This window comes from Bombyx mandarina, chromosome 19 (genome assembly GCF_030267445.1).
Source record: "Bombyx mandarina strain Sakado chromosome 19, ASM3026744v2".
In the NCBI taxonomy this organism is placed as follows: domain Eukaryota; kingdom Metazoa; phylum Arthropoda; class Insecta; order Lepidoptera; family Bombycidae; genus Bombyx; species Bombyx mandarina.
The window spans coordinates 12,706,313-12,733,822 of record NC_143225.1 but is presented as its reverse complement, the minus strand read 5'-3'; the positions used below and the strand labels follow the sequence as shown (position 1 = coordinate 12,733,822).

Genomic DNA, 27,510 nt, shown 5'->3' with positions numbered 1-27,510 from the left:
AACTTATAACTCTAATATTCATAACTTTAGAATGTATGATGCCTAAAACAGTAATTTTATGAAATAGTACAATTATTTGCGAGGAAAATAAAAAAATATTAAAATAAAAAAAACTTATTAGTAAAAATTGTGGCCAAATTACTAGTCGCTATGGCGTCTTCTATGGAAGATTTTAGAAAAAACAAAAAAATATTGACAACTTTCGCAGTGTTGGCAACCCTGACATACAAAGTAGATTTTCTTAGAGTTAGACATCCGGGCTACCCCCGGTCAACGGATTATCCACTAATTACGACAGACCTTGTATACTTAGCATCATTTTATTAAATGAAATCAGTTAAGACATAAACTTAAATTTCCATAGCATAGTGTCGTGCGAGAGGATGCAAACATCGCGTTGATTCGCTTTTATTGTATTTTGTTGCTAGTAAAACTGCCAATAGAAATTTTCAATTCAACTACATTAATAATTGGAGTTAATGACTATGTCAATTGAAACTTATGTTATACTCTCGTCTCGGATAGTGTTATTGAATCCATAATATAGGACTATAACTTCAAATTCAATTTTTTAAATTAAAATTCAATTTCTATTCCAAGGTTAGATTTTTTATTATTCTTATAAAATTAATAAAACTAAAAAAAAAAGTGCAATAAATATATTACTAGAAGGCATTTAATTGACAAGTGTTTTTTTTCGTTATATTCTTTGAATTTGAATGAATGATATTGATGAATTTGAATTTTATAAAATTTGGTTCAAGCTAACTGACAAAGTAATGTTCTAAAACAAATCAAAACAGACATCGTCAGGCTGGATACTAATCGACACGAAACTGGTTTTCGAGGAGGAATAAATTAAACAAACAGGCAGGGTTTTTTTTGCGAATTATTTGTTTATAATTGATATATATGTAGGATCAGGGGTGGACATTATCTTGTTGAACACCAAATAAAACGAAGGCACTTTTTGATTCCTGATTTAATCAACAATATGATAATTCACTTTGACACTTATCGAACCTTAACCAGTACGTACAACAATCACTTAATCACACAACGTAACAAGAATATAGTAAGTGCACCGGGCAAATCCAGTCAAACGAATGTCCATTGCGTTTTTTTTTCCTACCTGAGCTGATAGCCTTATGAGTCTATTTCAGCGTAACCTTAACTAGTAGGTGAGCTCACGGGACAAACCGGAGTGTTGCTAACACTGACCCTACCAATAGCAGTGCTTCGCAGAATCTACCACCGTATCGGAAACGCGACCCACTGAGAAGATCCGGCGAGAAACTGTGTGTGTGTCTATGGGTTAATTCGGACGGTTGCCGGTGCTTGTGGTACCTGAAAGCACCGTTAATGGATCGGGTCCATTGCGAGGCACATACCGCCTTTTTATAATGGCCGGGGCACCTGGTTTATCTATGAGTCACTCGTATTGCACGTGCTGTATAATAGAAATATCGTTAACGCCGTTATATATGTAATTAATCATAATACCATGCAAAATCATTTAAATTTCAATTGTAAACGTTTATAAGCCACGGAAAATTCATATTTTTTTATTAATATCCAGTAAAACTGAGACAATACGTACAAAATTGTTCGCGTGGCGTGACAAAGTACGTACTTTGGTTCAGTACGTATGTACCTACTAGGTTTATCATAATCGCCTAATGTCAATTCGAACGAGTGTTTAAATACAGACTATAAAGAAGTCGTCGAAAATAATATTTTAATAAACTAGACACAATAAGCGTGGCTTGTTTAGTTCGAGTTTCGTGTAGCCCGCATTGGAACTCGAAGGTAGTTAGCGCACTTACCCGCTTCTCGTCCCCCGCGACCGCAAATGCAGATTTTAATCGCCGATATTCATTAATCTTACGCTGTTTTTGGGTACAACTTAACTATTCCAAGTTGACGAAGTGCTCGTGAAATGTTCACGCGTAAGTAAATTTCAAATAATGCATTTTTGAACAATGTGCACGCATTACAGTAGAAAGTTATCACCGTCATATCCCGGTCAAAATTGTATACATATGAATAAGAACTTAGTATTATTGTATAAGTATTGATGCATTTATTATATAGATTAAATTTTTTAACACGAGCTTACAACTTGAATGCTTGTATTCGCTTTCATTGGATTTTTTTAACTTGTTCAGTCCACGCGGTTGAAACGGTTAGCACGCAATCGTCTAAGGCAGGGCTGTCCAGAAAACAGCTTCTTTTCAAGTTGCGATGAATGTTTAAGTCAGAAAATAGTTAGGATAATAGAATTCTTTGTTAATATAATCAATATTTGGCACAATTTATCTTTATTATTGTAACATTCCTTTCCCAGGACATCATTTAAAAGTGAAGCTATCTCTTACTATTATTGGGGAAGTCCGGAAAGTATTTAGTTGTTGAAAAAAAAATATCTGAGGCCCTCCAGCTTTTGTATGTAGTTTGGACAGCCCTATGTGCTTAGTGCGAGTTTTGACGTCCGCGATAGCGTAAAAGTTAACTCAAATTTGTATGGAGTTGGAACGTTTGACTACGTTTGCCGCTAGGGGCGCTGTTGGAACTGCATACAAATTTGCGTTAACTTTTACGCCATCGAGAACGTTAAAAAACTCGCACTAAGATCACTGATATTTGAAGCGACCACTTTTATGAACCGCTAGTTATAAGCTATTATTGTGATCAAATTATCATGAACAACATTATTAAAGTTCGAACATACTGTAATTACATTGTTTTTTTTAAATTTTATTATTGTATTATTTTTTTATCTTTTTATTTATTTAAAAGTAATGAGTTATATGAGACAGCAGCCAACTGAATCGATGTATCTAGGTTTTATTGCTTAAAACATAAGACGTAGAAAAATATTTTTACATTTTTTTTAAACACAAAATATTTTTTTAAGTTATTTTTATTTGCTACTATAAATTTTTTTGAGAAGCCAATTTCTAAATTTTTCATTTTGTCATGACAATATCGAATAGAAATGTGAAGTCAAATTTTATTCGCTGTAATCTTTATCGTATCTTGAATAATTGTACAGGTAACTCGTATTGTCACTAAGTACACGAGAGCATTAGATGTTGATATTGATTTAAACAAAATCATCATGATGTCTTGAGGCACGATCTCCTATTCCTCCCATATTTATTTATCTATATAAGGGAATCCTTCAATTTAATTTTTAAGACGGCCAATGAACTTGAAAATTTGTAGTCATATCAAGGTGTGATCATCGGGTGATATTACAAGAATTTTATAAATTTGGCCCAATATCAATGATCAGTCAGTAAAATAAAGATAATATTATTTTTAGTTTTAATGCGGCTTTTTTAGTATTCAATTTATCTCAGACTAAATCTTAATGCAACATGTCTCATATAACAGTAAGGAAGTGGAAATCTTATCAAAAAAAAATTTACCAAATTGTATTCATCTTTTATTATGATATATTTTATTTAATTAAGAGACAAATGTTTTGAATATTATTATGATTAAAGCGATCAAAATAATTATGTACAATGAAAAGCACTGATAGAATTTTTGTGATAATTTGTTTAGGGTTTCGAAGCGAAGCGAATAAATAAAAGCATTAAGAATAAAGCATTTGACGCTAATCTCTTGTTTTATTAACACGTTCAACGCCATATGAAAAACTGAGCATTTTCATTCAGGCCACGGTGCTCACCGATGAGCCTTATCTTACACAACTCGAGCCATGAGGTTAACCTATGAGCCTTTTAAAATATTCAAACTAGACTGCAAAAGTTACTAATTATCTTCCGTGCAAATTATCGCATTTTATAAATTTTAGAATGTAAATCTCAAGTTAATAAAGATTACTGATAGCCTGATTTTGGCTTGGCCCGACTGGGTCTGGGAAAACAGTACGCTGGGCCCACCGATGAGTCGTAAAGCGTACAACGTGTGAAAGGACCCCTCTAACTTTGACCTTTGTACCCAGACGTGCCACATACTACAATATTGCTGTCGTTCTTGTGTTACGCACACCATACAGTCTAACTGGACTAGACCCTAAGACTACCGGGAAAAAACAGCCTCATTGCAGTGGTCCTTGTGGAGGTAACGACAAAGAGAAGATCTCCCACCGAGCGACTGAAGTTACTCGGTAAACCGATGGTCCGATTTTTTTATGTAACCGATTACTTTATGCAATGCATCTATGGTCCGAATCGTTTTGTTTGAATCTTGTATAAATATATGCAAGCTTAATACAACTTTCCATACCAGTACCCTTATAACGGCTATATCAACCAACTCAATACTCATAGTAACAAAGTAAGTTATTTCTTTTATGGTTCATTTCAAACTAAATGTAAAACATAATGCATTTAAAAAATGCTCACACAGGTTAACTGTTTTGAACTTCTCAGTATTTTCGCCATTAACAATATAATTTTTATTGCCCGTGCAGGCAGACTAGTGCACGGTCTACCTGATGGTGAATGGTTACCGTCGCTCATGGACATCAGCAATGCCAGGGTCAGAGCCAAGCCGCTGCCTACCGCTTAATACTCTCCAGATCTAAGGTGTCATGTTATCAAACTTGTATTATAATGCGATCCTTGACTTAATCTGGTGGTAGGACCTCATGTGCGTCCGCACGGGTAGGTACCACCACCCCTCCTATTTCTGCCGTTAAGCAGTAATGCATTTCGGCTTGAAGGGCGGGGCAGCCGTTGTAACTATACTGAGACCTTAGAACTTATATCTCAAGATGGGTGGCGCATTTGCGTTGTGGATGTCTATGGGCTCCAGTAACCACTTAACACCAGGTGGGCTGTGAGCTCGTCCAACCATCTAAGCAATAAAAAAAAAATCGCCGAAGACCTACTGGAGACGGAGTGCAGTGGTTTGTGACGTGAGACATCCTGCCTCAAAGCGGCGTCTACTCCCGGAGGTACGCTACTAAACAATACAATAGCGACCTCAACCTTACGTTTCAGTGTGCTTAGTGAGAGTTTTTTAACGTTCACGATAGCGTAAAAGTTAACTCGAATGTGTATGCAGTTGGAACAGCGCTCCAAGCGGCAAACGTAGGTAAAACAGTGGCAACATTCATTTTGTTGTCTATGGACTACAATTATATCGTCACACGACAAGCTTGCAAGCACCGCAGACTCAACTGTTCATTAACAACAAACCAACCAACTCCATATTTTAAGAAAAACAAAAACCAATATATTCATACGAAACTTTATTTGCATAAACACAATGTCACTATCGTTGACTACAATAAATAAAAGTCTTTTCCAATTCCAATGAGCTGCCGAAAATTATAAACTTAAAATATTCTCTCCTCGTCGTAAGTACGTAACGCAACAAGGAGGTCGACCGGAGACGACCGGACAATCCCGGACCCTCCCGAACACTCCCGGACACTCCAGAGCGGCGCCGAAGTGTCCAGATCGCGCCCGACCGACGCGGAACACACTCGCTTTTACATTACATAATTACGCTAACTACTAACACTTTATTAAATTTAAACTAAACAAAGCTACTTTCTAATATTATATGGTAACATATTGTGATGAAGAAAAGAAAATTAGGAACGTTACATATAATTTGATAAGATTTTTTTTTAAGTACAAAACAAAAAAATGTGAGAAATTTTAAAGCGAAACTACTGCGCATTAGCCCTTTTAATCGTTAATATATAATTTCGCTTTGAGCTCAGTCTGAAGGTAGCGTCATACTTTTTTATTGATTAATGAGATTCAAAATTGATTATGTCAACAAAGCGACGTTATCTTCAGTGCTACACGAACTCAGTGCTTATTGCGAGTTTTTTTTTTAAATTCTGGCGGCAAACGCTTTTCCAACTCCATACAACACTTGTGTTAACTTTTACGCTATCGAGAGCGTTAAAAAACTCGCACTAAGCACACTGACGTCACCCCCAAGCAAACAAACACATCTAACAGCTTAGAGCTCTAAATCAATTATCATAAGATCGATTTATCGAAGCGACCACAAATAGCCGCCACGTTTATATCACTACAAGCTTTAAATATGAGGCGATCACCCATATTTGGCTAATAACTCGGCTAACAGCACCGTCACTGTCATACGACTGTCAAATCTTTACTATAGGTTATGCATTTATTTTATTTAGTTTAAATCGTCAAGGGTCACATTGGAAAGCCGAAGTTAATTTATGCTCTCTTACACCAGTTGCACAAAACATGTACTTAGTCGGTAACGGTAATCTTTTAACATCAATTTTATAATTACAACGAATTTACCTAAATCAGCCTTATGCGAACCACAATGAACAAATCATGGAACCTGTGACGAAAAAAAAAACCAAACAAGCACCAATTTCCCATAACGGTTTTTATCTATCTTTCCATTTTACCTTAGGCCGGTTACCTTATTTGCAAATGTTAAATCCACTTCGCAACATACCTTGAAATACAAAGGCATTGAAAAGTTTTTTTTATAGAAAACAATTTATTTGTAACATTGTTCGGTTTCCGGTAACTATTAAAGGACCTTTTCATTAATTATATAGAAATATTTGCACAGCTGAGGAAATTGGAGGTATTTTTCTTTCATGCTAGAGAGAGAGGAAAGAGAGAGAGAGAGCGCACTAGCATGCTATGACGTCAATGTTCAAACTTACCCTAACACTCCCTTGTACGAAGAGAGCACTTCAGTCCCCACCAAGAACCTTAAGTAACGTATCTTAAAGTACCAGCGAATCACATAGATTTTATTATTAGACATTACTCCTATGTAAAGGATATGTGTCATACTTACAATCACCAAATCACAATATAATGAATTGTGACGTCAGAGATACTAACTGAATTCAGTCAGTGGTATCAATTGTCTATTCTTTTGAGAAATTCCAACAACAGCTTTCCGTGTTGATGATGTAGTCAATAAGCCAGATGATTCTACAATGTGTTTGTGAAAGGCAACTCCTCTGTTACACCCGTAACACAGGAGAATGCTTTTATCTTTAGTCTTTTTGAGACACACGTGAATTGCCTAGTCTTTTAGTGTTTGTTACCTTTACCAAAAAATCGTAATACATAATATAAACGTCGTATATAATTTATTTATTAGTAATAAATTATTCTAATTATCCCCAAAAAGGTCGAACGACGTTTCATAAACCACAAATAAAATTTAAAGCTATATTAACATATGTGTTTTATAAGCTAATTGCTGATTGGTCTGCGCGAACCCCCAACCCCCCTCATCCCCGCCCGCGTTACGTCACAACATGCCGCAAAATTTAACCCTTGTCATTGGTTCCCGCTGCCGCGAAGCTATGAGCGCGACATTAATATAATATGTATTTTATAAGCTAATTCCTGATTGGTCAGCACGCCCACCAACCCTCCTTATCCCCGCCCGCGTTACGTCACAAATGCGGCAATATGAGCGCGATACTTAACAATTAAAAATATAGTAAATATATATAAAGATAATGCCCTAATTTAAAGATACTAAAAGAGATTCATTCGGTCGCCGTATTGCTGCCTCAAACTCAAGGTCACGTCCCACAGTTGAGAACGACCTCATTTTTTATTGGCCTACATTTACGAACAAGTAAACCGCTTGAGCGAGCGTTGCAGTGTGCAGTTCATAAAGCTTATAAATTATCAACTGTGATTAGTGCGAGTTTTTTAACGTTCTCGATAGCGTAAAAGTTAACTCATATTTGTGTATGTAATGGGATCGTTTGCGTACGTTTGCCGCTAGGGGCGCTGTTCCAACTGCATACAATTTTTTTTTTTTTTTTGCTTAGATGGTTGGACGAGCTCACAGCCCACCTGGTGTTAAGTGGTTACTGGAGCCCATAGACATCTACAACGTAAATGCGCCACCCATCTTGAGATATAAGTTCTAAGATCTCAGTATAGTTACAACGGCTGCCCCACCCTTCAAACCGAAACGCATTACTGCTTCACGGCAGAAATAGGCAGGGTGGTGGTACCTACCCGCGCGGACACACAAGAGGTCCTACCACCAGTTGCATCGGGTTAACTTTTACGCTATCGAGAACGTTAAGAAACTCGCACTAAGCATACAGACCCCTAACCGTGAACACAGGAAAACAGCGAAAATGGGTCAGTCTTAGTCGCGACGAATCTATAATAGCTCGATATCTACACGAACATCTTAGATATTATATTCTAATATTTATAATAATTGTAACTGTAACAAGTACAAACATTTTAATAAGTCACACGAATACGTTATTTTGGTAGAGATGCCAATTTAATATCGTTAAAAAAAAAATTAAACAACTTATTTATTTCAAAGCTTGCAACACCGCGATATCAACATATGGCAACAAAACGAAATCGAACGATGATATTCACAACTTAATTAATGACATTTGCTAATCGTCATAAACTCATTAAATGTATTTTACAACATTTTTGGGCCGCGTAAATATTATACTGTTGATACAATACAGTCTATGTTTATATAACGATTATTATTTCGTCGACGCGTTTCTGATTATAAAATAGAAAAATTAAAATGCAATCATTATTTTGGTTAACGTTCAATTAAATATTTATTCAGAGACGGTTCAATCGCGAGTCGAACCATCCATCCATCGAGAGAGACATTTAGAAAATACTTCCACAACAATTCCATTTCATATCAACGAACTAATATTTTATAATGCAGCTAGTGCAAAATGAAGTTATACTTTTTATAATTAATTTCCAAATTAATTGTTTCTTCACTATATTACGCTACAATTGTTACGGGCCGCCTCATTAAATTCACGTTTCGTAATAAAAAGCTTTCAGACACGCGCGCAGACAAGCTCACACAAAACTTTCAGGGTTCCGTACAAAGTTATTTCTAAATAACAACATCACTTTACACGCCATTAGTCTTTTCTTTCAGTCTTACGACATTGTTCCCCCGCTGTAGGCCGAGAGCCGGCGGCGCCCCCCGCTACTTGACTAGACACGCGCTACAAACATATTCCAAAACAAAACGAACTGTGAGGGTAGAAGACAATCGCCCTTTACATTCGGCTCGGCGTCAACTAGCTCCCGGACTATGAGCTCTTAAACCTATTTTTGGCAGTGATCAGCTATTCGTGATATATTTATCCTTCATATTCATTCAATATTACATTATGTTGAAGAGACAGACAATTTATTTATTTTTTATTTTATTCCTTAGATGTGCGGACGAGCTGACGGCCCACTTGGTGTTGAGTGGTTACCGGAGCCCAGACATCTACAATGTAAATGCCGCCACCCACCTTGAGACATGAGTACTAAGGTCTCACTTGTAACAGTACAACGGCTGCCCCATCCTTCAAACCGAAACGCATTATTGCTTCACGGCAGAAACAGGCAGGATGGTGGTACCTACCCGCGCGGACTCATAAGAGGTCCTACCACCAGTAAAACAATGGTCAAACACTAAAAACCTCGGATAACATACTTAAAAAAAAATTTACTGTAAAAAATATTGTTAATACGTCGGTTGTAATTTTTCCTTTTTGGTAAATATTATTCTAATATAATGTAACTAAGTTTACACATGTTCGCTAATTATCAAAAATAATTGTTCAATAAAAATTATTAGATAAATTTTTTAAGATATGTTAGGCCGTAGTAAATTAATTGTATCATTCACCGAGTATTAAACGAAAAACATCTTTATGACGAAGACGATACGTTTCATTTTCACATTTTCAAAGTCATCACACATTACGATGATATAAAATCCAATCGATATTTTGGATCAATGTTTGCGTTATGCTATTTTACTTATATAATACATAACGAGTCTTATTATTATGTTTTGAGATCTATAAGCCAATTTAAATACTGATATTTCAGTTTGAAACAATAATACTATCGATAAAAAACTTATCGAGTCCGAAGAGAGCGTTCCGCAAAAAACTATCGATATCTAGACGCCTTAAATTAATAATACAAGGAAACTTAATCGATAAAGATTCGAACGAGAGTATTTTGTTAGTTAAATACAACAATGAACGTCGAATTACGAGAGTGTTGTGGTCTTAATGGCTAGAACGCCCTTTATCGATACAACGGTCGTGGATTCGCGGCGGCTGGCCTCAAGCGAGGTTGGACTTCGGCGACATCACTATGTAGTGATGTTCCATGGCGGGGGGCGGCGCTGCGGGGGTCATGGGGACGTACTCACTCTCATCGTCCCTGAGTCTCACCTCGCACTCCTTGATGCTGAGCAGCAAGTCCACGATCTCCTGCGGCAGCGACAGCGCCTCTATTGCTTTCTCATTGAACTGTATCGAGAGGTCCGCTTCGAAGTCGTCCAGGTATTCGTCGTTGCCCTCCAGACACTCGACCGACTTGGAGCAGCGGCTGGTGGCCACGTGCTCGGTCTCGTCCAAGAACTCGCAGCTTTTGGTCTCGACGTGGCCGAGGCCGGGCGCCGCCTTCTGGCTCTTGACCTTGCGGCTCACCTTGAAGCTCTTGAGTATGTCCCGGGTGGGGGCGAAGTCGAATCGTTTCTTTTTGGGCTGAATGTCCTTGTTGTCTTTGGGGGTTTCGGATTTGGGCGAGCCCACGACGCGCGAGTCGCTTTTTAGTCGTTTTCTGAAGAATAAAAAAAATGTATAGTTTGATGTCATAAACATGACGTCACGTGGTTATAGTTGATGACATTTCAAAAAATTAACATGCATGAAATAAAAATACCGTTTCTTTATTTTTCAATTCTGAGTTAAAATATGTAATTCTTATAATATTATATTACTTAATTTGGAAGTAAATAATTAAAAACTAAAAATGTTGTGGTGACGCCGAAGAATATGAAAACATTCCTTTGCCTTTCCGACATTGCGGATTTTTTATACTCTGTGGCGAAAATGTCAAAATATGTCATTACCTATGATTACAAAACAAAGGCGTCCGGGTTCCCAACGGACTTTTTGGCGGGAACGCGAGGAGTGAAGTTGTGTGATTTGTTTTATTTTATCTATTTAGTGTTTCTTCAGGTTTAAATGTATAATAACGGTGGTTTATTAACTGTTTATTATCTGTGAAAGTGCACAAATGTTGGAAAATGAGACAAAGCCGCTGGACGTAACTTCTCGGGATCTTCCAAAAAGTCCACTGAAAAAGTGTCAATGACAATGACCATGATCATTTCCGGGCGGGGTGCGTACCTGAAGACGCTGAAGGGTTGCTTGTGCTTGTCCCGGCGCGGCAGGGTGAGGGTGTGCGTGAGGGTGTGCGGCGGGGCGCCCGGCAGCGCGCTCAGCGAGGAGTGCCGCGACACCAGCTGGGGGCGCGCGCTCCAAGGCTCGCCAGTCTTCAGGCACCTGGACCAATGCGGAGCTGGTGTTAAATGGTTACTGGAGCCCATAGATATCTACAGCGTAAATGCCGCCACCCACCTTGAGATATAAGTTCTAAGGTCTCTATTGATTGATTGATGATTGATTAATCTCACTCGACAGTTGTTCAGCTGTAGTTTTAATTCGATTCATTTACAAACTGCAGTCGCCACAAGTCGATCAATCAATACATATTGTTTAGTTTTGATAGTAGTACTGAGAGACAACCTCGTTCCACAACTCGTTACTACGATCGTGACCGCGACATCTGTACTAGATCGTGTGGGTCGGTCCCCCTCAGCACCAAGACCGGGTGCACATTGTGAGGAGGGAGGGGTGGTTGGGGTGGTATACTCCCGACCGTGTGTACCTGGGGGGCAGGGGGGGCGGGTGTCCGCGGGCGCGGCGCAGGGTCGCGTACCCGCACTCGGCTATGCTCTCGTACGTGGGCTCATCCACGCTCAGCTTCTTCATCTGGAAACGGACAGAAACGATACACACTTTTTTATGAGATATCGTCTTCTCGCATTAAAACTGTATAATCTCAAAACTTACTAATTTTACAGGAGAGTGTTTTAAAGGTTTAACATGTGATATATTTAATAGTAATCATCTTTGCAGCATAAATTTTTTATTTTTTACCAGTTACATTATCTGTCTTTTAAAGTAAGATAAAATTATGTATTAATTTTGTTAATAGTAGTCAAAATATAGGTAATGTAACTGGTTAAAAATAAAAAATAAATCTTGCAAAGATGATTAATATTAATATATCACAGGTTAAACCTTTAAAACACTTTCCTGTAAAATTAGTAAGTTTTGAGATTATACAGTTTTAATGCGAGAAGACGATATATGTATTTATTTATATACGAAATTCCGTAGGCGTAACGCTTTGACACGAAAAAAAATTGGTCACGTTAGGCATGAGGGTCCTCTCACCCCCCACTAGTAGGGACGGCGCGGACTTACCTCGTGCAGCGGTGTGGCCCGCGGTCCCCTGCCCATGGCGCAGTAGAGCGCGGGCGGCTCCGGTATCTCCTCGTACACGCCGGACGACACCGACGCGACGGAGCGCCGGTCGCACGCGCTGCGGAACCACATACATCTGCATGAGCACACCGAACGCACCTCGCCTGACTTCTTTAGAATCGTGATTCCAAATTCGGTGAAACGAAAAAATAAGTCCATTGTGTTTTTTTAATACAGCGCCATCTATAAGAATTTTTAATACTAACGTGTGTATGAAAGCTCTTGTAGTGAATTTTAATTTAGGATTATACGTGAAGTTAAAATATCAATTCACAGAGGGCGCTACCTCATATTATAAAGGATGATTTACAATTATTTACTAATAACAAAATTTTACACTACATTTAGGATAATCGTATTTTAATTTTTGAAGGTTTCACTTCTACCACGTGTGAATTGCTCACATGTATTTTTTTTTTTTTGTTAACTCTACTTTTTTATGTGCAGATTACAAATACTAATCACGACACCTTCATCAGAATACAAATTATTAAAATAATTTACATTAACACTAGTTTTCTGCATTATTGTACGATTTACAATTCTTAGCGGTTCCCATACACCCCATAGAGATTACGGGACGTCTATTGATAAACAGATTTAATGATAACCTGATGCATGGCTAGCTGAGCGAACGGCCCACTTAACAATAGTTGTCAGAGACCAAGGGCACAATCACTTAAATGTCGCCAAATCTGAAGCTATAAACTCCCAATCATACTATTCATTGGCTGTGAACCACTGTGACCATTGACCAACACGTATGCTTTGCCGCAGAAATACGCAGGGTGGTGGCTTGATTGGCGACCCAATTGACTAACATAATCAATGCTTTCAAACGTAGTTACCTCAACCGGCGTAGTAAACTTAACGAAGCAGTAACTCAAGCCCCCCCAGCAGAGAGTTAAAGACCCCCCCAACCCCCCTCCAATAGAGATAAGAGAGTCTCCCGACCTGTGGTCCAGGGGCGCGTGCTGCGCCAGGTGTCCGGCGGCGCTGCAGCGGGACAGCTGACCGGACGGGATACACTTGTAGTCCTGGACACATCACAACCGCGCTACAGGTACAATCGAAACTACGCTCGCAGCTTAATCATACGATTTTTTTTATTGTCGTTATATATATATTGCTTAGATGGGTGGACGACCTAACAGCCCACCTGGTGTTAAGTGGTTACTGGAGCCTATAGACATGTACAACGTAAATGCGCCACCAACATCGAGATATAAGTTCTAAGGCTCAAGTATAGTTACAACGGCTTGAAGGGTTCAAATCGAAACGCATTACTGCTTCACGGCAGAAATAGGCAGGGTGGTGGTACCTACCCGTGCGGATTCACAAGAGGTCCTACCACCAGTAAAATTCATATATCATATTATTATCATCATATATTATTTCAAATGTTTTAAATACTTTCAAGCTTCAGTGGTCGCGGAGGACTGAGGCATTGACTCGTCGATATTTGAGTATGTAACTACACACAGAACGAACGAACAATACTTTGAGGTCAGATTTGGATTTCGGGACTCGCAAAAACTAAAGAAAATACTTTGGTACAGATATTAAAAAGAAATACTGATTTCCTAGTTCAGATTAAAAATCACATTAAATAAAGTTTTACTGAACTGCATCCAAGACGAAAATATAAAACAGATTTAATACAAGTATGCGGAAATACGAATTTATGTTAAGACTAGCCGTACTCGTCCGCTTCGCTGGGCGTTTTAAATTAACATTATTATTATTTATTGTCATTATTATTATTAGGGAGTCCAACACTCATATAAATATTAGCCTATCCATTAAGCACATGTATTTTCTACATGGATACCAAGTTTCAAGTCAATCGGATGCATGGTTCAGTAATTATAACAGAACATCCTTAAAAACCACTGTATATTTATATATTTAGTATAGATATATGTAAATGTATTTTTTTAGTAACTATCTCATGACCCACCGGGTACTGAGTGACTATCGGAGCCCACCGACGTCAAAACGCGAATGTCGTGGCCCCGAGACGTGAGATCGGAACCTCAACTGTACTGTGCAACGACTGACCCATCCTTCAAGCCGAAGTGCATTACTGCTTTGAGGCAGCAAGAGGTGGTACGGTACCTACCCGTGCAAGCTTACAATGCGTCCTCTACCGCTATCACATAATTCTATTCATTTGTTTAACTAATCGTATGAATTTATGTTTTAATTTCATAAGGTATACAAAACTACCTTCATATTCAAAACAATCCAATATAGATGCACAAGATGTTGACAAAATCCACTCCAAAGACGAGAGTTGGACACAATCCTCCTCATACATTTCAATGACCGTCCTGTTCCCGTGAGGCCCTCGGGCTACACCTCGGTGCGCCGCAGAACAATACTCACCTTGGACATGATCAGATCCATGTCATCTAAGGAGACCTCCGAGGGACCGCTGTACCAGCTGCTGCGACGGATCTCCCCTGAAATATGCATTTTATATTTACACATATATGTATGTACGTCGTTTTCCCTACCTAAGCTGATAGCCTTGAGAGGCTATTTCAGCGTAACCTTAACTAGTAGGTGAGAAACTCACGGGGCTCAAACCGGAGTGTTGCTAACACTGACCCTAGCAATAGTAGTGCTTCGCAGAATCTACCACCGGATCGCAAACGCGATCCACTGAGAAGATCCGACGAGAAACTCAGTGGGCTGTGTCTATGGGTTAATTCGCTCGTCGAGCCCTTTGTCGCAAGCGACGGGTTCGACGAGGACGGTGAACGGTGCTTGTGGTGCCTAAAAGCACCGTTAATGGATCGGGAGGATCTGTAATGACGTGCTTTGAGCGACGTCGACTGCTTACCATTCGGTCTACAGAATCGGGTATCGTCAATATTTGTGCCTGAAAGTATAAGGCAACCCGATCAGGAAAACGCGAAGATTTGAGACTGGATGGAACCCTTTCTTTTATGGCTGTGAATAACCAAATTTGTATGCAATCGGAGCAAGGTCCTTATCGGCAAACCTAGGCAAACGTTCCAGCTTCATACGAATTTGAGTTAACTTTTACGCTATCGAGAACGTTAAGACGCTCGCACTAAGCACACTGGAATATTTTTTTCTTTTTATTTTCTTTTTTTGAAAAGTTCGCTTTTAGTCCCTGGCATGCGGGACAAAAGTGCCCTATTCTCTCGGAGAGAATCGCTTTTAGTCCCTGGCACGCGGGACAAAAGTACCCTATTCGCTCGGAGAGAATCGCTTTTAGTCCCTGGCACGCGGGACAAATGTACCCTATTCTCTCGGAGAGAATCGCTTTTAGTCCCTGGCACGCGGGACAAAAGTACCCTATTCTCTCGGAGAGAATCGCTTTTAGTCCCTGGCACGCGGGACAAAAGTACCCTATTCTCTCGGAGAGTTGAATCCCGGTCGAAAAAAAGGTGTGGCACTCGGGAACTGCCGCTATTGCATAGCATTTTTTATCAACTTATGCAATTATAATTAGACAATGATAATTTAATATAATATTAAACATTAATAAAAGCAAAATCTTAACTGTCCCCTTCATACTCATAAGCTAGACCGCGCGAGAGAGAGATGGGCAGACTTTTCATGATGCGCATGCAGTGTGACGTCACGCCACGCGCTTATTCACAAACACTACACACGCGCAACGTGTGAATGTGTTGAACGCGATCTACATGGTAGGCGGAGTGAGGGGTGTAAGGTTTTTTTCGTTATAAAATTTCATGATTCCGCTCTCAAGCCGCGCTCAAGGCCCGCGATAAAATCTATGCAATAGCTTAAAAATTGTATAAGCACCTAGGTAGAAAAGTAGAACATCCCCACTCGCGATTGTCACCCTCGCCGTGAATGTCCTACTTTTCTCCCTCGGTGCGTAATATACTATTGTACTTACCCAGGTCGCTGTCGCTGCACTTGGCCGACCTCAGATCGCCCTCGCTCTTGCTGAGCTTGGCGCCGAGCCGCGCCTTGCGGTGTAGGGCTGCGCGTAACGCGGACACCAGCTCGCATGCTAGGGGTGACGCGAACTTCAAGTCGCCGCTGCCGTGGGGAGACTTACTGAAATATGGATTTTTGTGCTGTATATTTATAATACAGTCTGCGTGTTTCTTTATGGTTTTCACACATTTCCAAGTAACAAAATAAGAATTTTTATTTCGTCCCTAACTAATTTTACAGGTTTTTTGTATAAAAACTCTATTAAAACAAAAAAACCAATCGGAAATTCAGAATGTCTAGATTTACCTTGCTGCATTTAACATAATATGTCCTAAATATACATATTATATATGATTTTTTAAATACGGTCAAAAATTTTGAGAAATGCTCATATATATGGTTATGTTTGTATAGCCGTCCAAATAAGATGAGCGAGTATTGTTTATTAAACAAGTGATAGTGTTCTGTGGACACGTCCTTTTATTAGAACTAGAGGTCCCGCAGTAGTCGAAATTCGACTATAATTAATTGGAATTGTAAGTTTGTACACTATTATGATTGTAATTTATACTTCTATAATCACAAATTTCGCCAAGGCTACACTATAAAAAAAATATTAATCATGACAAACAATATTTAATCTATTCTCAATTTGACCACAGACGTCAAGAACAAAAGTTTGACAATAAATAGTATGCATGCGTGTGTGCGTCAAATACATGGTATGTATTTGAATAGGTACTAAAAAAGGATCCTTCGAAGCAAATCTACTACACTTGTTTACATTATTATTATGTGACATTATTAGGGTTGTAAACTATCACATTAATCAATTTCATATTTACTATTATACATTATTTCAATAGCTGCATCCAATTCCCCTAATAAGTGATTTTATTTACTGTATGTATTTGTATATTGACTCTATTTTCACAATTTGCATTGGAATGTTTCCATGAAACTTAGGCAGATCTTATTGTTGATTCCGTTAACTTAAGGAAACTACATAGAAATTTACGTTTTTTTAATAAATATATTGTACAATACATAGTTTGATAAAAATATCATGTTACGTGCGGACGGATGGCAGAATGACAATGCTAGGGTTAGGTTTTAAAAAAAAAAACAACAACTACAAAAGGATTTTGGAAAAGCTCTAGAAGTTTCTTCTACAAATTTCCATCGTGCGCACTGTAACGCGTATAGAGCTGTCTTTAACAAAATAATTTAATATCATAATAAAGTTGATACTACATTAATGACTTTGCGAGTTCTCTGATTCTCTGTACATCCCTCGGTGACTACTAATCTCCTTTTATGAAACCATAGGGAAGAGATAGTGTTACAATTTTGTTTTTTATGATTGAAGGATTACTGGTGGCCGTGAGGCCTTTTCCTTTTCACCGGGGTAGGTGGACGAGCAAGGCTTAGTCAGGAGAGGTGGGACTTGCTAACAGTTACCCGAGCGCCTCCGAAGGAGACCTATCAACTCGAGAGCAGCTGCTTTGCGGATGAATCTACTACCGGATCGGAAAATTTTACTATTCCAGACCGACGTCACGCAGTCAAACCGTTACATTAATGTAAACAGTAAAGGTGATTGCGTCTGAGCCTGCTTGCACATACCTACAACAGCTAAATTTTCATTTCTTGTTCGAATGATCAAAGCAATTATCAATATCACAGCAAACATTACTAATGTACTTTGAAAACAGATTACGTATATAATGATAGTTGCGTTATTAGTCAGTCACGCTGTAAATTCGAATTCCGACAGCCAATTATAAAATTGCTATTATATTGCATTATAATACAAAATACTTACTTATCATTATGGAAAAAGACTAATAGGTCGTTTTTATTTTATTTTTTATTGCTTAGATGGTTGGACGAGCTCACAGCACTCCTGGTGTTAACTGGTTACTGGAGCCCATAGACATCTACCACGCAAATGCGCCACCCACCCTGAGATATAAGTCTAAGGTCTCAAGTATAGTTACAACGGCTGCTTCACCCTTCAAATCGAAACGCATTACTGCTTCACGGCAGAAATAGCCAGGGTGGTGGTACCTGCTCGTGCGGACTCGCAAGAGGTCCTACCACCAGTAATTACGCAAATTATAATTTTGCGGGTTTGATTTTAGTGTGAATGAACTCTGCTCCTTTTTTTCCCTACTTAAGTTGATGGTCTTCTGAGACCATATCAGCGTCACCGGGCGAGTAGGTGAGCTCACTGGGCTCAAACCTGACGTTGTTGCTAACACTAACCCTAGCAAGAGTCGTGCTTCGCAGAATCTACCACCGGGTCGCGACCGAAACGCGACCCACTGAGAAGATCCGGCCGTGAAACTCAGTGGGCTGTGTCTATGGGTTAATTCGCTCGCCGAGCCTCTCTCTCTGCTCCTATGACGGGCGGGGCGTCGGTAAAAATGAGATGAAATCATATTCCTGTTCACTTGCGTAGTCGGAGGAGTCCACAGGTTTGTATTAAATAATTATCAAATCCAATACACGTAGTTAGGGTTTCTGGTGAGTCCGCACGGGTAGGAACCACCACCCTGCCTATTTCTGCCGTGAAGCAGTAATGCGTTTCGGTTTGAAGGGTGTGGCAGCCGTTGTTTAGAACTCATATCTCAAGGTGGGTGACGGCTTTACGTTGTAGATGTCTATGGGCTCCGGTAACCACTTAACACCAGGTTGGCTGTGGGCTGTGAGCTCGTCCACCACCTAAGGAGTATTCTTTATTTTATTTTCATTTCTTATTATTTTTTGAGTTAATTTACTCAAAAACATTACATAGCATTTCTTTATGTACTTTCTAAATACTAACGTTTTCATATTTTAATTATTGTATTTTTGTTTTTTTTATTACAGTAATTTTTTTTTGCGTACAATATATTATTTATGGATAGTGTTTACGAACAGTAGGGGTGAAGTAATTTTCTAGCACGCATCAGTAAGTGGCTTTTTATTTAGCAGTAAAACAACACTGTTGCAAAACATACAAACTAGGATGTGTGCAACGAATGGATAATAAAGAGGTAAAACGTACATAAACATCAAGAATATAACAACAAGAACAACTTTTTTTTTTTATAGAATTTGGCGATATGCAGCGATTTACCTCTGTCGCTGGCATTACTGACGTCCATGAGTGACGGTAACCTCTTACCATTAAATGGGCTGTACGTTCGTCTGCCGGCTCGAACAATAAAAAAGGCGATAGTCTTCTATTTTCTCCACCTTATCCTACTAGGTGGGGTCGGCACAGCTAATTTTTCTCTTCCATTCTTTTCTATCAACCGTCATCTCAACACTCACTCCTCTCTTTGTCATATCGTCATTCACACTCCATCCATGTCTTCTTCGATGGACCTCTTTCCCCTCTACCTTGCACTAGCATTTCCATACATCTTCTATTCACATGCATCTTCTCTCTACGCATCACACGTCAATACCACTTTAACCGTTAGTATAATATTAAAATTACGATACATAACAACTGAAGTACTGAACTATTTCTGCCGTGAAGCAGTAATGCGTTTCGGTTTAAAGAGTGGGGCAGCCGTTGTAACTATACTGAGACCTTAGAACTGATATCTCAAGGTGGGTGGCGCATTTACATCGTAGATGTCTATGGGCTCCAGTAACCACTTAACATCAGGTGGGCTGTGAGCTGGTCCACCCATCTAAGCAATAAAAAAAAAAACAGAAATTAGAAAACCAAAACTGTAGTTTTCGAACCGCGGCTTTAAGTACGATCATAATAAACACAAAATTAAACTAATTGGTAATTTAACTTAGATATTATTATATCATTATCATTATGTGTACCTTAAATTGTAGAATTCTTCATGTACGTGTTTTCTTTTCACACATTTAGTATATTAACGATAGGAACATAATTTACGTGATTTATTTATTTATTTAATCAACAATGTTTCAACAGCATTTAACTAGACACAGGGTACAGAGGATTTTTTCCCAAACATGAGCCAATTAAAGAAACACATTATGTTTCCAAAAAATGTTAACATGATTAACATGATATGTACATTAGTTACACGTGTTCACAAATTTTCCGATATATTATATTATCTTTATTTGTTTTGAGTCACGTTCTGTCGGATTCATCATCGAACGAATGCAATTTTCGTCGACTATTGAGACACGACTATACGGCAAAAAAAAATTGTAATTGTAACATGCTAGTTTCTAAACAACATTTTTTTTGTAAAATTAGGACAGCCATTGCCGATGATTAATGGTGATTATTGAAATACTCAGTACGTTCCCGGGTTTTTTTTTTATTGCTTAGATGAGTGGACGAGCTCACAGCCCACCTGGTGTTAAGGAGTACGGAGGTGTACTGGAGCCCGTAGACATCGACAACGTAAATGCGCCACCAACCTTGAGATATAAGTTCTAAGGTCTCAGTATAGTTACAACGGCTGCCCCACCCTTCAAACCGAAACGCATTACTGCTTCACGGCAGAAATAGGCAGGGCGGTGGTACCTACCCGCGCGGACTCACAAGAGGTCCTACCACCAGTAAAAAATCGCTTCACAATGCTCCCACAACTACGAGTCATTGCGCAAATCAAAAAATGCGAATTTTATCTTTATTACTCATTGGCAATGGTTTACATGAGTGTACCACACTCACCATAAACCGGGAGGAGTGGCGATTGCACGTGAGGATCATAACATCTGTCCACAGCAATTCTACTGAATGACGACCACTCTGGCAAAAGTGATACGACAAAGATAATAATTACTGCTTTTCATCGCGGAAGTCATTCGTGATATGTGTTAAATCTGTTTTACTGGTGGTAGGACCTCTTGTGAGTCCGCGCAGGTAGGTACCACCACCCTGCCTATTTCTGCGGTGAAGCAGTAATGCGTTCGGTTTGAAGGGCGGCACATCCGTTGTAACTATACTTGAGACCTTAGAACTGATATCTCAAAGTGGGTGGCGCATTTACGTCGTAGATTCTATGGGCTCCAGTAACCACTTAACGCCAGGTGGGCTGTGAGCTCGTCCACTCATCTAAGCAATAAAAAAATATTGTTCATTGGGATAATCTGTAGCTGTCTGCAGGATCTGAAGATGGACATCGCTCGATGCAAATACATTAGGTGTCTCATCCTTTATGCCACGACGATTTTCAAATTGATTGGCTTGTTAGGTTGGTTAATTACATATTCCCGTTGAAAAATTGGTAATAGCGGACTACTAACTACTTTAAAACCGGCAAAGTCGCATCGCATTTCGCCTTCTACGGCTTATCGCCTACCCCAATGGCATTTTCCGCGGAGCGCACTACACCGGCGCCACATCCCTATTGACTAAGATAACACACGTCTTCGGGTACACAATTTAAACTGGTAAATAGCCACCAAATATTTGATTAATTTATAATCACGAATGTTCTTAACCCTAGCGTCTATGAGCTGTCATCAATATCTTCAGAGATCAACTGGAAGCTGAGTTAGGCCTGACGAGACTCCCAGCAACATCTAGAATATTAATGAACTAGCGACCCGCTTTTGCTTCGCTTCGGAAACTGTAATTTATTATTGATTTCTCCACTATTTAATGGATGTTATTATACATATAAACCTTCCTCTTCAATCACTCTATCTATTAAAAAAAACCGCATCAAAATATGTTGCGTAGATTTAAAGATTTAAGCATACATAGGGATATAGGGACAGAGAAAGCGACTTTGTTTTATACTATGTAATGATAATTCCCTATTGCTGAATTCTCCGGACAGGCCCGCTCGCTTCTTTATTGTAATTCGATGCTTTGAGAAAGATCCCGGGATCTCTTTACCCTTAATTCACACAGACACGGACATGCTACGGTTTACGTCAATAAGTTCAATGACTCCGCTCGCCATTTACCACTCTTTTGTCTTTTTTTACCGACCTAATCGGTGATAGATTAAAAGGCTATTCTAGCTACACACGGACCGGTAAGTGAGCTAAAGAGTTCAACCTGAGAATTTACTGACACTGGCCCTAGCAAGAGCCGTGCTTCGCAGAATCTACCACCGGATCGGAAACGCGACCCACTGAGAAGATCCGACAAGAAACTCAGTGGGTTGTATCTATGGGTTAATTTACTCGTCGAGCCCTTTGTCGCAAGCGACGAGTTCAGCGAGGACGCTGACCGGTGCTTGAAGTACCTAAAAGCATCGTTAATGGGTCGATATTTAATGTGGGGTCAGTTCAGCATGTCCTTATCATGCTGTATAGGGATTTGTCATGAATGTTACGACCTGTCGCCTGACGTCAAACCTCCTTGGGTATATTATATCTCCAATAGTATTATTCATTATTGGCATGGCAACATGCCATAGGTAGGAAAATTTCTGTTACTTCTTTTGGTGGTTCTTTTACTTAATGCTTTTGGTTCTATATTTTGCTATTCTATATTATTTAATGTAAATTATTTACATTAAAATTTAGATTTTAAATACAATAAAAAACGTTAAGTCTCTAGAGACCATTAAATTTTAATTACCTTTTGTTAGTGATAAAGCTTAGGCCCAGATTATTTATAATGTAATTAAACAACCCTGTATTTGGTAATTACTATTTACATAAACTACCATGAATTAACTCTTTGAGGTCCAGAGTTCACATGTATTGGACATCTGTTTTTTTACTAGCAGGTCCACTGTCTACCACATGTATAGGTATGTGTGTATAGCTAGGACCTGGTACAACAAACACACACACATACACACACAAAGTCTTAGGAATGCAAAGGGTTAACATATGTGTCTGTATTATGGTTATGAAGAAATGCAATGCTCATATTTAATGCATAAGGTCTGTAGATATGCCAACTGACAGGGTTCAGCTAAAGTATTGGTTATTTAAGAATATTGCTACCTACCCCACAACACAGACTGGATAAAACTCTTGTAGTATTTTGAGCTAACCACTGCCAGACAGCAAACCAAAGTTCTACCTAATATCTTCGTTTTGGATCATATAAGAAAATGAACTAAAATCTGTGTTTAATCTACTAACCTATTCACAGATACCAGACATTCGCTCTTCTGTCCATTTTCACTGCACAACAGGACTTCTTGCATGTGTTTCCATTCAACAAATGTACCAATACTATTGGTCCTCGTTACCAGAATGCCATGAGCCGACAATGTGACTGTGCTGTCAGAATCTTGGAGACCGCATTTCCGTGATAAGTCAGTTGCGACCACCGTTACTGAGTATGAATCTTTTAGTGGTGTGTTTGATGCTGAAAGCAGAATGAAAGTTGCACTATTTTCTTACTTTATGAGTAAACTAGCCGTACTCGCCCGCTTCACTGGGCATTTAAAATTAACATTATTATTTATTGTCATTATTATTAGGGAGTCCAACACTCATATAAATATTAGCCTATCCATTAAGTACATGTATTTTCTACATGGATACCAAGTTTCAAGTCAATCGAATGCATTTTTTTATTTATTGCCTTTGTAGGTGAGCATACGGCCCACCTGATGGTGAGTGGTTACCGTCGCCCATGGACTTCAGCAATACCAGGGGCAGAGCCAACCCGCTGCCTACCGATACCGCTGCTGCATGGTTCAGTTGTTATAACGGAACATCCTTAAAAACCACTGTAGATTTATATATTAGTATAGATTAGCTGTAGGAGTGTTAGGAGCACAAGGAGGCCACACTGATTGGTAACCCTGTACTGCTCATTTCAGTCAAGAGGCAATAATATATTCCAGTTTGAAGACAACCATTAAACAGTATATTTACAACAAATATTATTATTACTAGTCTTAATCTGTCTTTTGATCATTTGCCTGTCTTACCCAAAATTAAGTTTGAGACTTTCTTGAAAGACACAATGTGATACTCAAACTCAAACCTCAAACATTTGATTGAGAGACAGACTTCATATTGGTGACAATAAATATATCAAAGTGATTTTGTTTGCTACTTTTAAGAATGTCAAATACCTAATGTTAAATTGTAAATGCGTCAGAAGTCAATCTATAATTATAGCTAACAAAATACATGCACTATTGTATAACATATATGGCATGTTGCACTTTGAGAACAATATAATATGTATATTAGAATTGAATCTTAATTTAATGTGTCATGAACTGGTAATATGTGTGTCCTTAATTTATTTGTACATAGATGTCAAGGAAACTATTATTAAGTTGAAAGTGATAATTATAATTTTTTTTACTTTGTTCTTTCTAATCTTTAGTATTTCTTTGAAAAAAAAAACTATGAATTTCAATGAGGTGTGTTGTTTTTAATTAGTTTTGATCGATAAATTACAATCTTTACGATTTTTTTAATAAGAAATTTAAATTTAGAAGGGTTTTTTTTTTAAATAAATGTAGGTAGTTTCGACTCACATAATAATCTCGTATCGTTTAATAAATTTTTAATCTTATCCATCCATGTTTGAGCATCTTCAATATTGGAGGCGGCAAGTAAAACGATAGGTTTATTAGGCTCCCTGGCAGAGAACACGGCGAAAGCGTGAGGGCGTGAGCGGGACTTCGCCCTTCGGACCACGCAGCCAGATGGTAATTCCACACAGCCCACGGCCGCTCCAGCCTCGTTACAGTACACCGCCAACGAGCCCCCCGAACTAGTTGCACTAGGCCTCAGGATACACCACTGCCTCTTCCAAGACTGACGAAAAAATCCATGCTTAAAAAGACAATTTTCAAAACAATACAATTTTATGACTAATTTTGTAGTAATTTAACATACCTTAAAAGGATTCAAGCCCAGATTTGATCTAAAAGGATACTTAACGTCCAAATAACCGGACATTTTGCAATACTTATGTTAAATGCAGACAAAAGAATATATTTTTCGAAATAAATAAAAAATAAAAACAAACAAAATTCACATGTCCGGGCGGAATGTTTACGAAAACTCATAGACAAACAGTAAATAGAGCTTAGTCGTTGGTGTTCAAAAATCGATTCATTTAAACAACTGGTTTTTCCAAACCAGTTTCTTTTGTCTATGGACGGCAATTCGAAGAAAGACGCCCTTCTAATTTAACGTCAACTTAACACAAATGCTTCTTCTTACATAAACATTACAAAATACTTATTACCAATTTGTAGTATTGAAATAGTAAGATTTATTAATTTGTTTCCACGTTTATGTCGTGTACCTATAAAATATCAGGTTTCGATAACTGAATATAGATAATCCAGATTTTCGCGCATTTTTGACGTGTTCGGGCATTTTCTAAAGTAATTAAAATAGATTTTACATAGAGTTTCACAGACATCGTATTCTTGTTTTACATTGCGTTTCGATTTGAACTACCACCAGCATGAAGCTTAGATAGTAGAATTTCAAGTATCCTGCGATTACCATGCCAAAACATAGAAAATCGGCAAAAACCAGTTGTTACTTCTATAAAAAAAGGATAATTAAGAATAAAAAAGAATAACCAGAATTTGAATTTCACTCAAAGCTAATAAGAGTAAAAATAAAATGCAATACAACCACTGCTAAGGTGGATCAAAAAACAATCGCTATTTTTAAAATGTTTTGGACCATCGACTAAAACAAAAAAAAAACGTTTTCAAAGACTGAATAGTATTTAAAGAAAAATCCTACTAATGCAAAATAAAGTCTGTTAGAGACAATACGACTAGTGAATTTACTTAACTAGGAGTAACATAGCTAAGAGCTAAATAACTAATAATGAAATGCACAAAAAATAATAGAACTTATAAAAAATCTAAAAGTACTGGTGGTCTTGTACACTATATAGCAACATTGGCGACACCTAAAATTATTATTCATAATTAATATTATAAATGAAACAACTTTCAACGCCCCTTAACAGCGACACAAACTTCATTCTGTATACGCATATTCACTAAGGGACTGAATACTTTATTCAGCGTAACGCTTACCACTAAAACTAGTTAGGCCAGAGACAGCCCTATAGCCTATCGGTAGCACAAACCAAAACGACAGTAGATAAAGAAAAAATTGAGCACGTCCCTGGGAATGGCGAGCTAACAAACCAGAAATAAAAGAAAACTTTTTAGGAGTCGGGCTTTATGGTAGGTAATCCACAAATTACTAACTGTTCTTTTTCCAGTCTTTTTTCCCGTTACTATGTAGATCTGGAAGTCTAGCTCACAACTTTATGAAAAAACTTGAGTTTTTCGTTACACCGTTATCAGGTGGGATGAGGTCCCTCAGATTTTACATTCACATCTATTGGTGTGAACAGTATCTCTGGAGTAGGTACTGATTATGATCTCTGAGTAATACCCACGTTCTTATAATACCCATTTATAGCATAAATAGGGTTTCGTCTCCGCGGAAGACTATCCAAAGTCTATGGTGGAAACCCTCTCAAATCACAAGTCAATCGTATTCTGTATTTAATTGACTGATGGGCTCATGGTTGGCCTTGTTTTATTTTCCTTAGATGGGTGTTGTTGATTATTGTTCCTATAGACACAGCCCACTGAGTTTCTCGCTAGATCTTCCCAGTGGATCGCGTTTCCGATGCGGTGGTAGATTCTGCGAAGCACTGCTCTTGCTAGGGCCAGTGCTAGCAACATCTCCTGGTTTGAGCCCCGAGAACTCTCCTGCACGCTAAGGTAACGCTGATTTAGCCTCTCTAGGCTATAAGCATAGGAAAAAAAAGTTATCGCTTATCGGAGCCCATAGACATCAACAACGTAAATGTCACCACCCAACTTGAGACATGAGTTCGTAGTCTCAGTGGTTTACAGTACAACGGCGGTCCCGCCCTTTAAACCGAAATGTGTTACTGCTGCATGGCAAAAAAAGGCAGGATGGTGGTACCTACCTACCCGTGCGTGTTCACAAGACGCCCTGCCACCGGTAATTACGTTAATAGTCTTTTTTTGTGCGTTTGATTTTTATTACACAATGCTATTTCTCCGTGGAAGTCGTATGTGAACGTTTTTTAAAAACATATTTTATTAAACAAATTGGTACCTGTCTGCAGGACTCGATCTCCAGCACAGCAGCATCGGCGTCTTATCCTTTACATCACGACGACTTCGAATTTGAACCAGGAGCCGAGAGATTTGTGTCTAATGTATGATTTGTCTCCTTGGGGCTGCGTCTTCAGATTGAGCGAATTTAATGTGGTTCATCGCTATTAT

At 38.6% G+C, this 27,510-nt stretch overlaps 1 protein-coding gene across 1 annotated transcript; it reads right to left on the bottom strand.

Annotated features, from left to right (window-relative positions):
- Positions 1-9,169: 9,169 nt before the first annotated feature.
- On the bottom strand, positions 9,170-25,323 carry LOC114250411 (uncharacterized). The gene is made up of 10 exons (XM_028184271.2): positions 25,103-25,323; positions 24,739-25,021; positions 23,378-23,606; positions 16,287-16,450; positions 14,774-14,850; positions 13,340-13,422; positions 12,326-12,443; positions 11,724-11,827; positions 11,183-11,338; positions 9,170-10,610 (listed from the first exon to the last, which is right to left on the bottom strand). Exons 1-10 carry the CDS (start codon positions 25,163-25,165, stop codon positions 10,109-10,111), a joined length of 1,779 nt encoding a protein of 592 aa, XP_028040072.2. The 5' UTR covers positions 25,166-25,323; the 3' UTR covers positions 9,170-10,108.
- Positions 25,324-27,510: the final 2,187 nt, after the last annotated feature.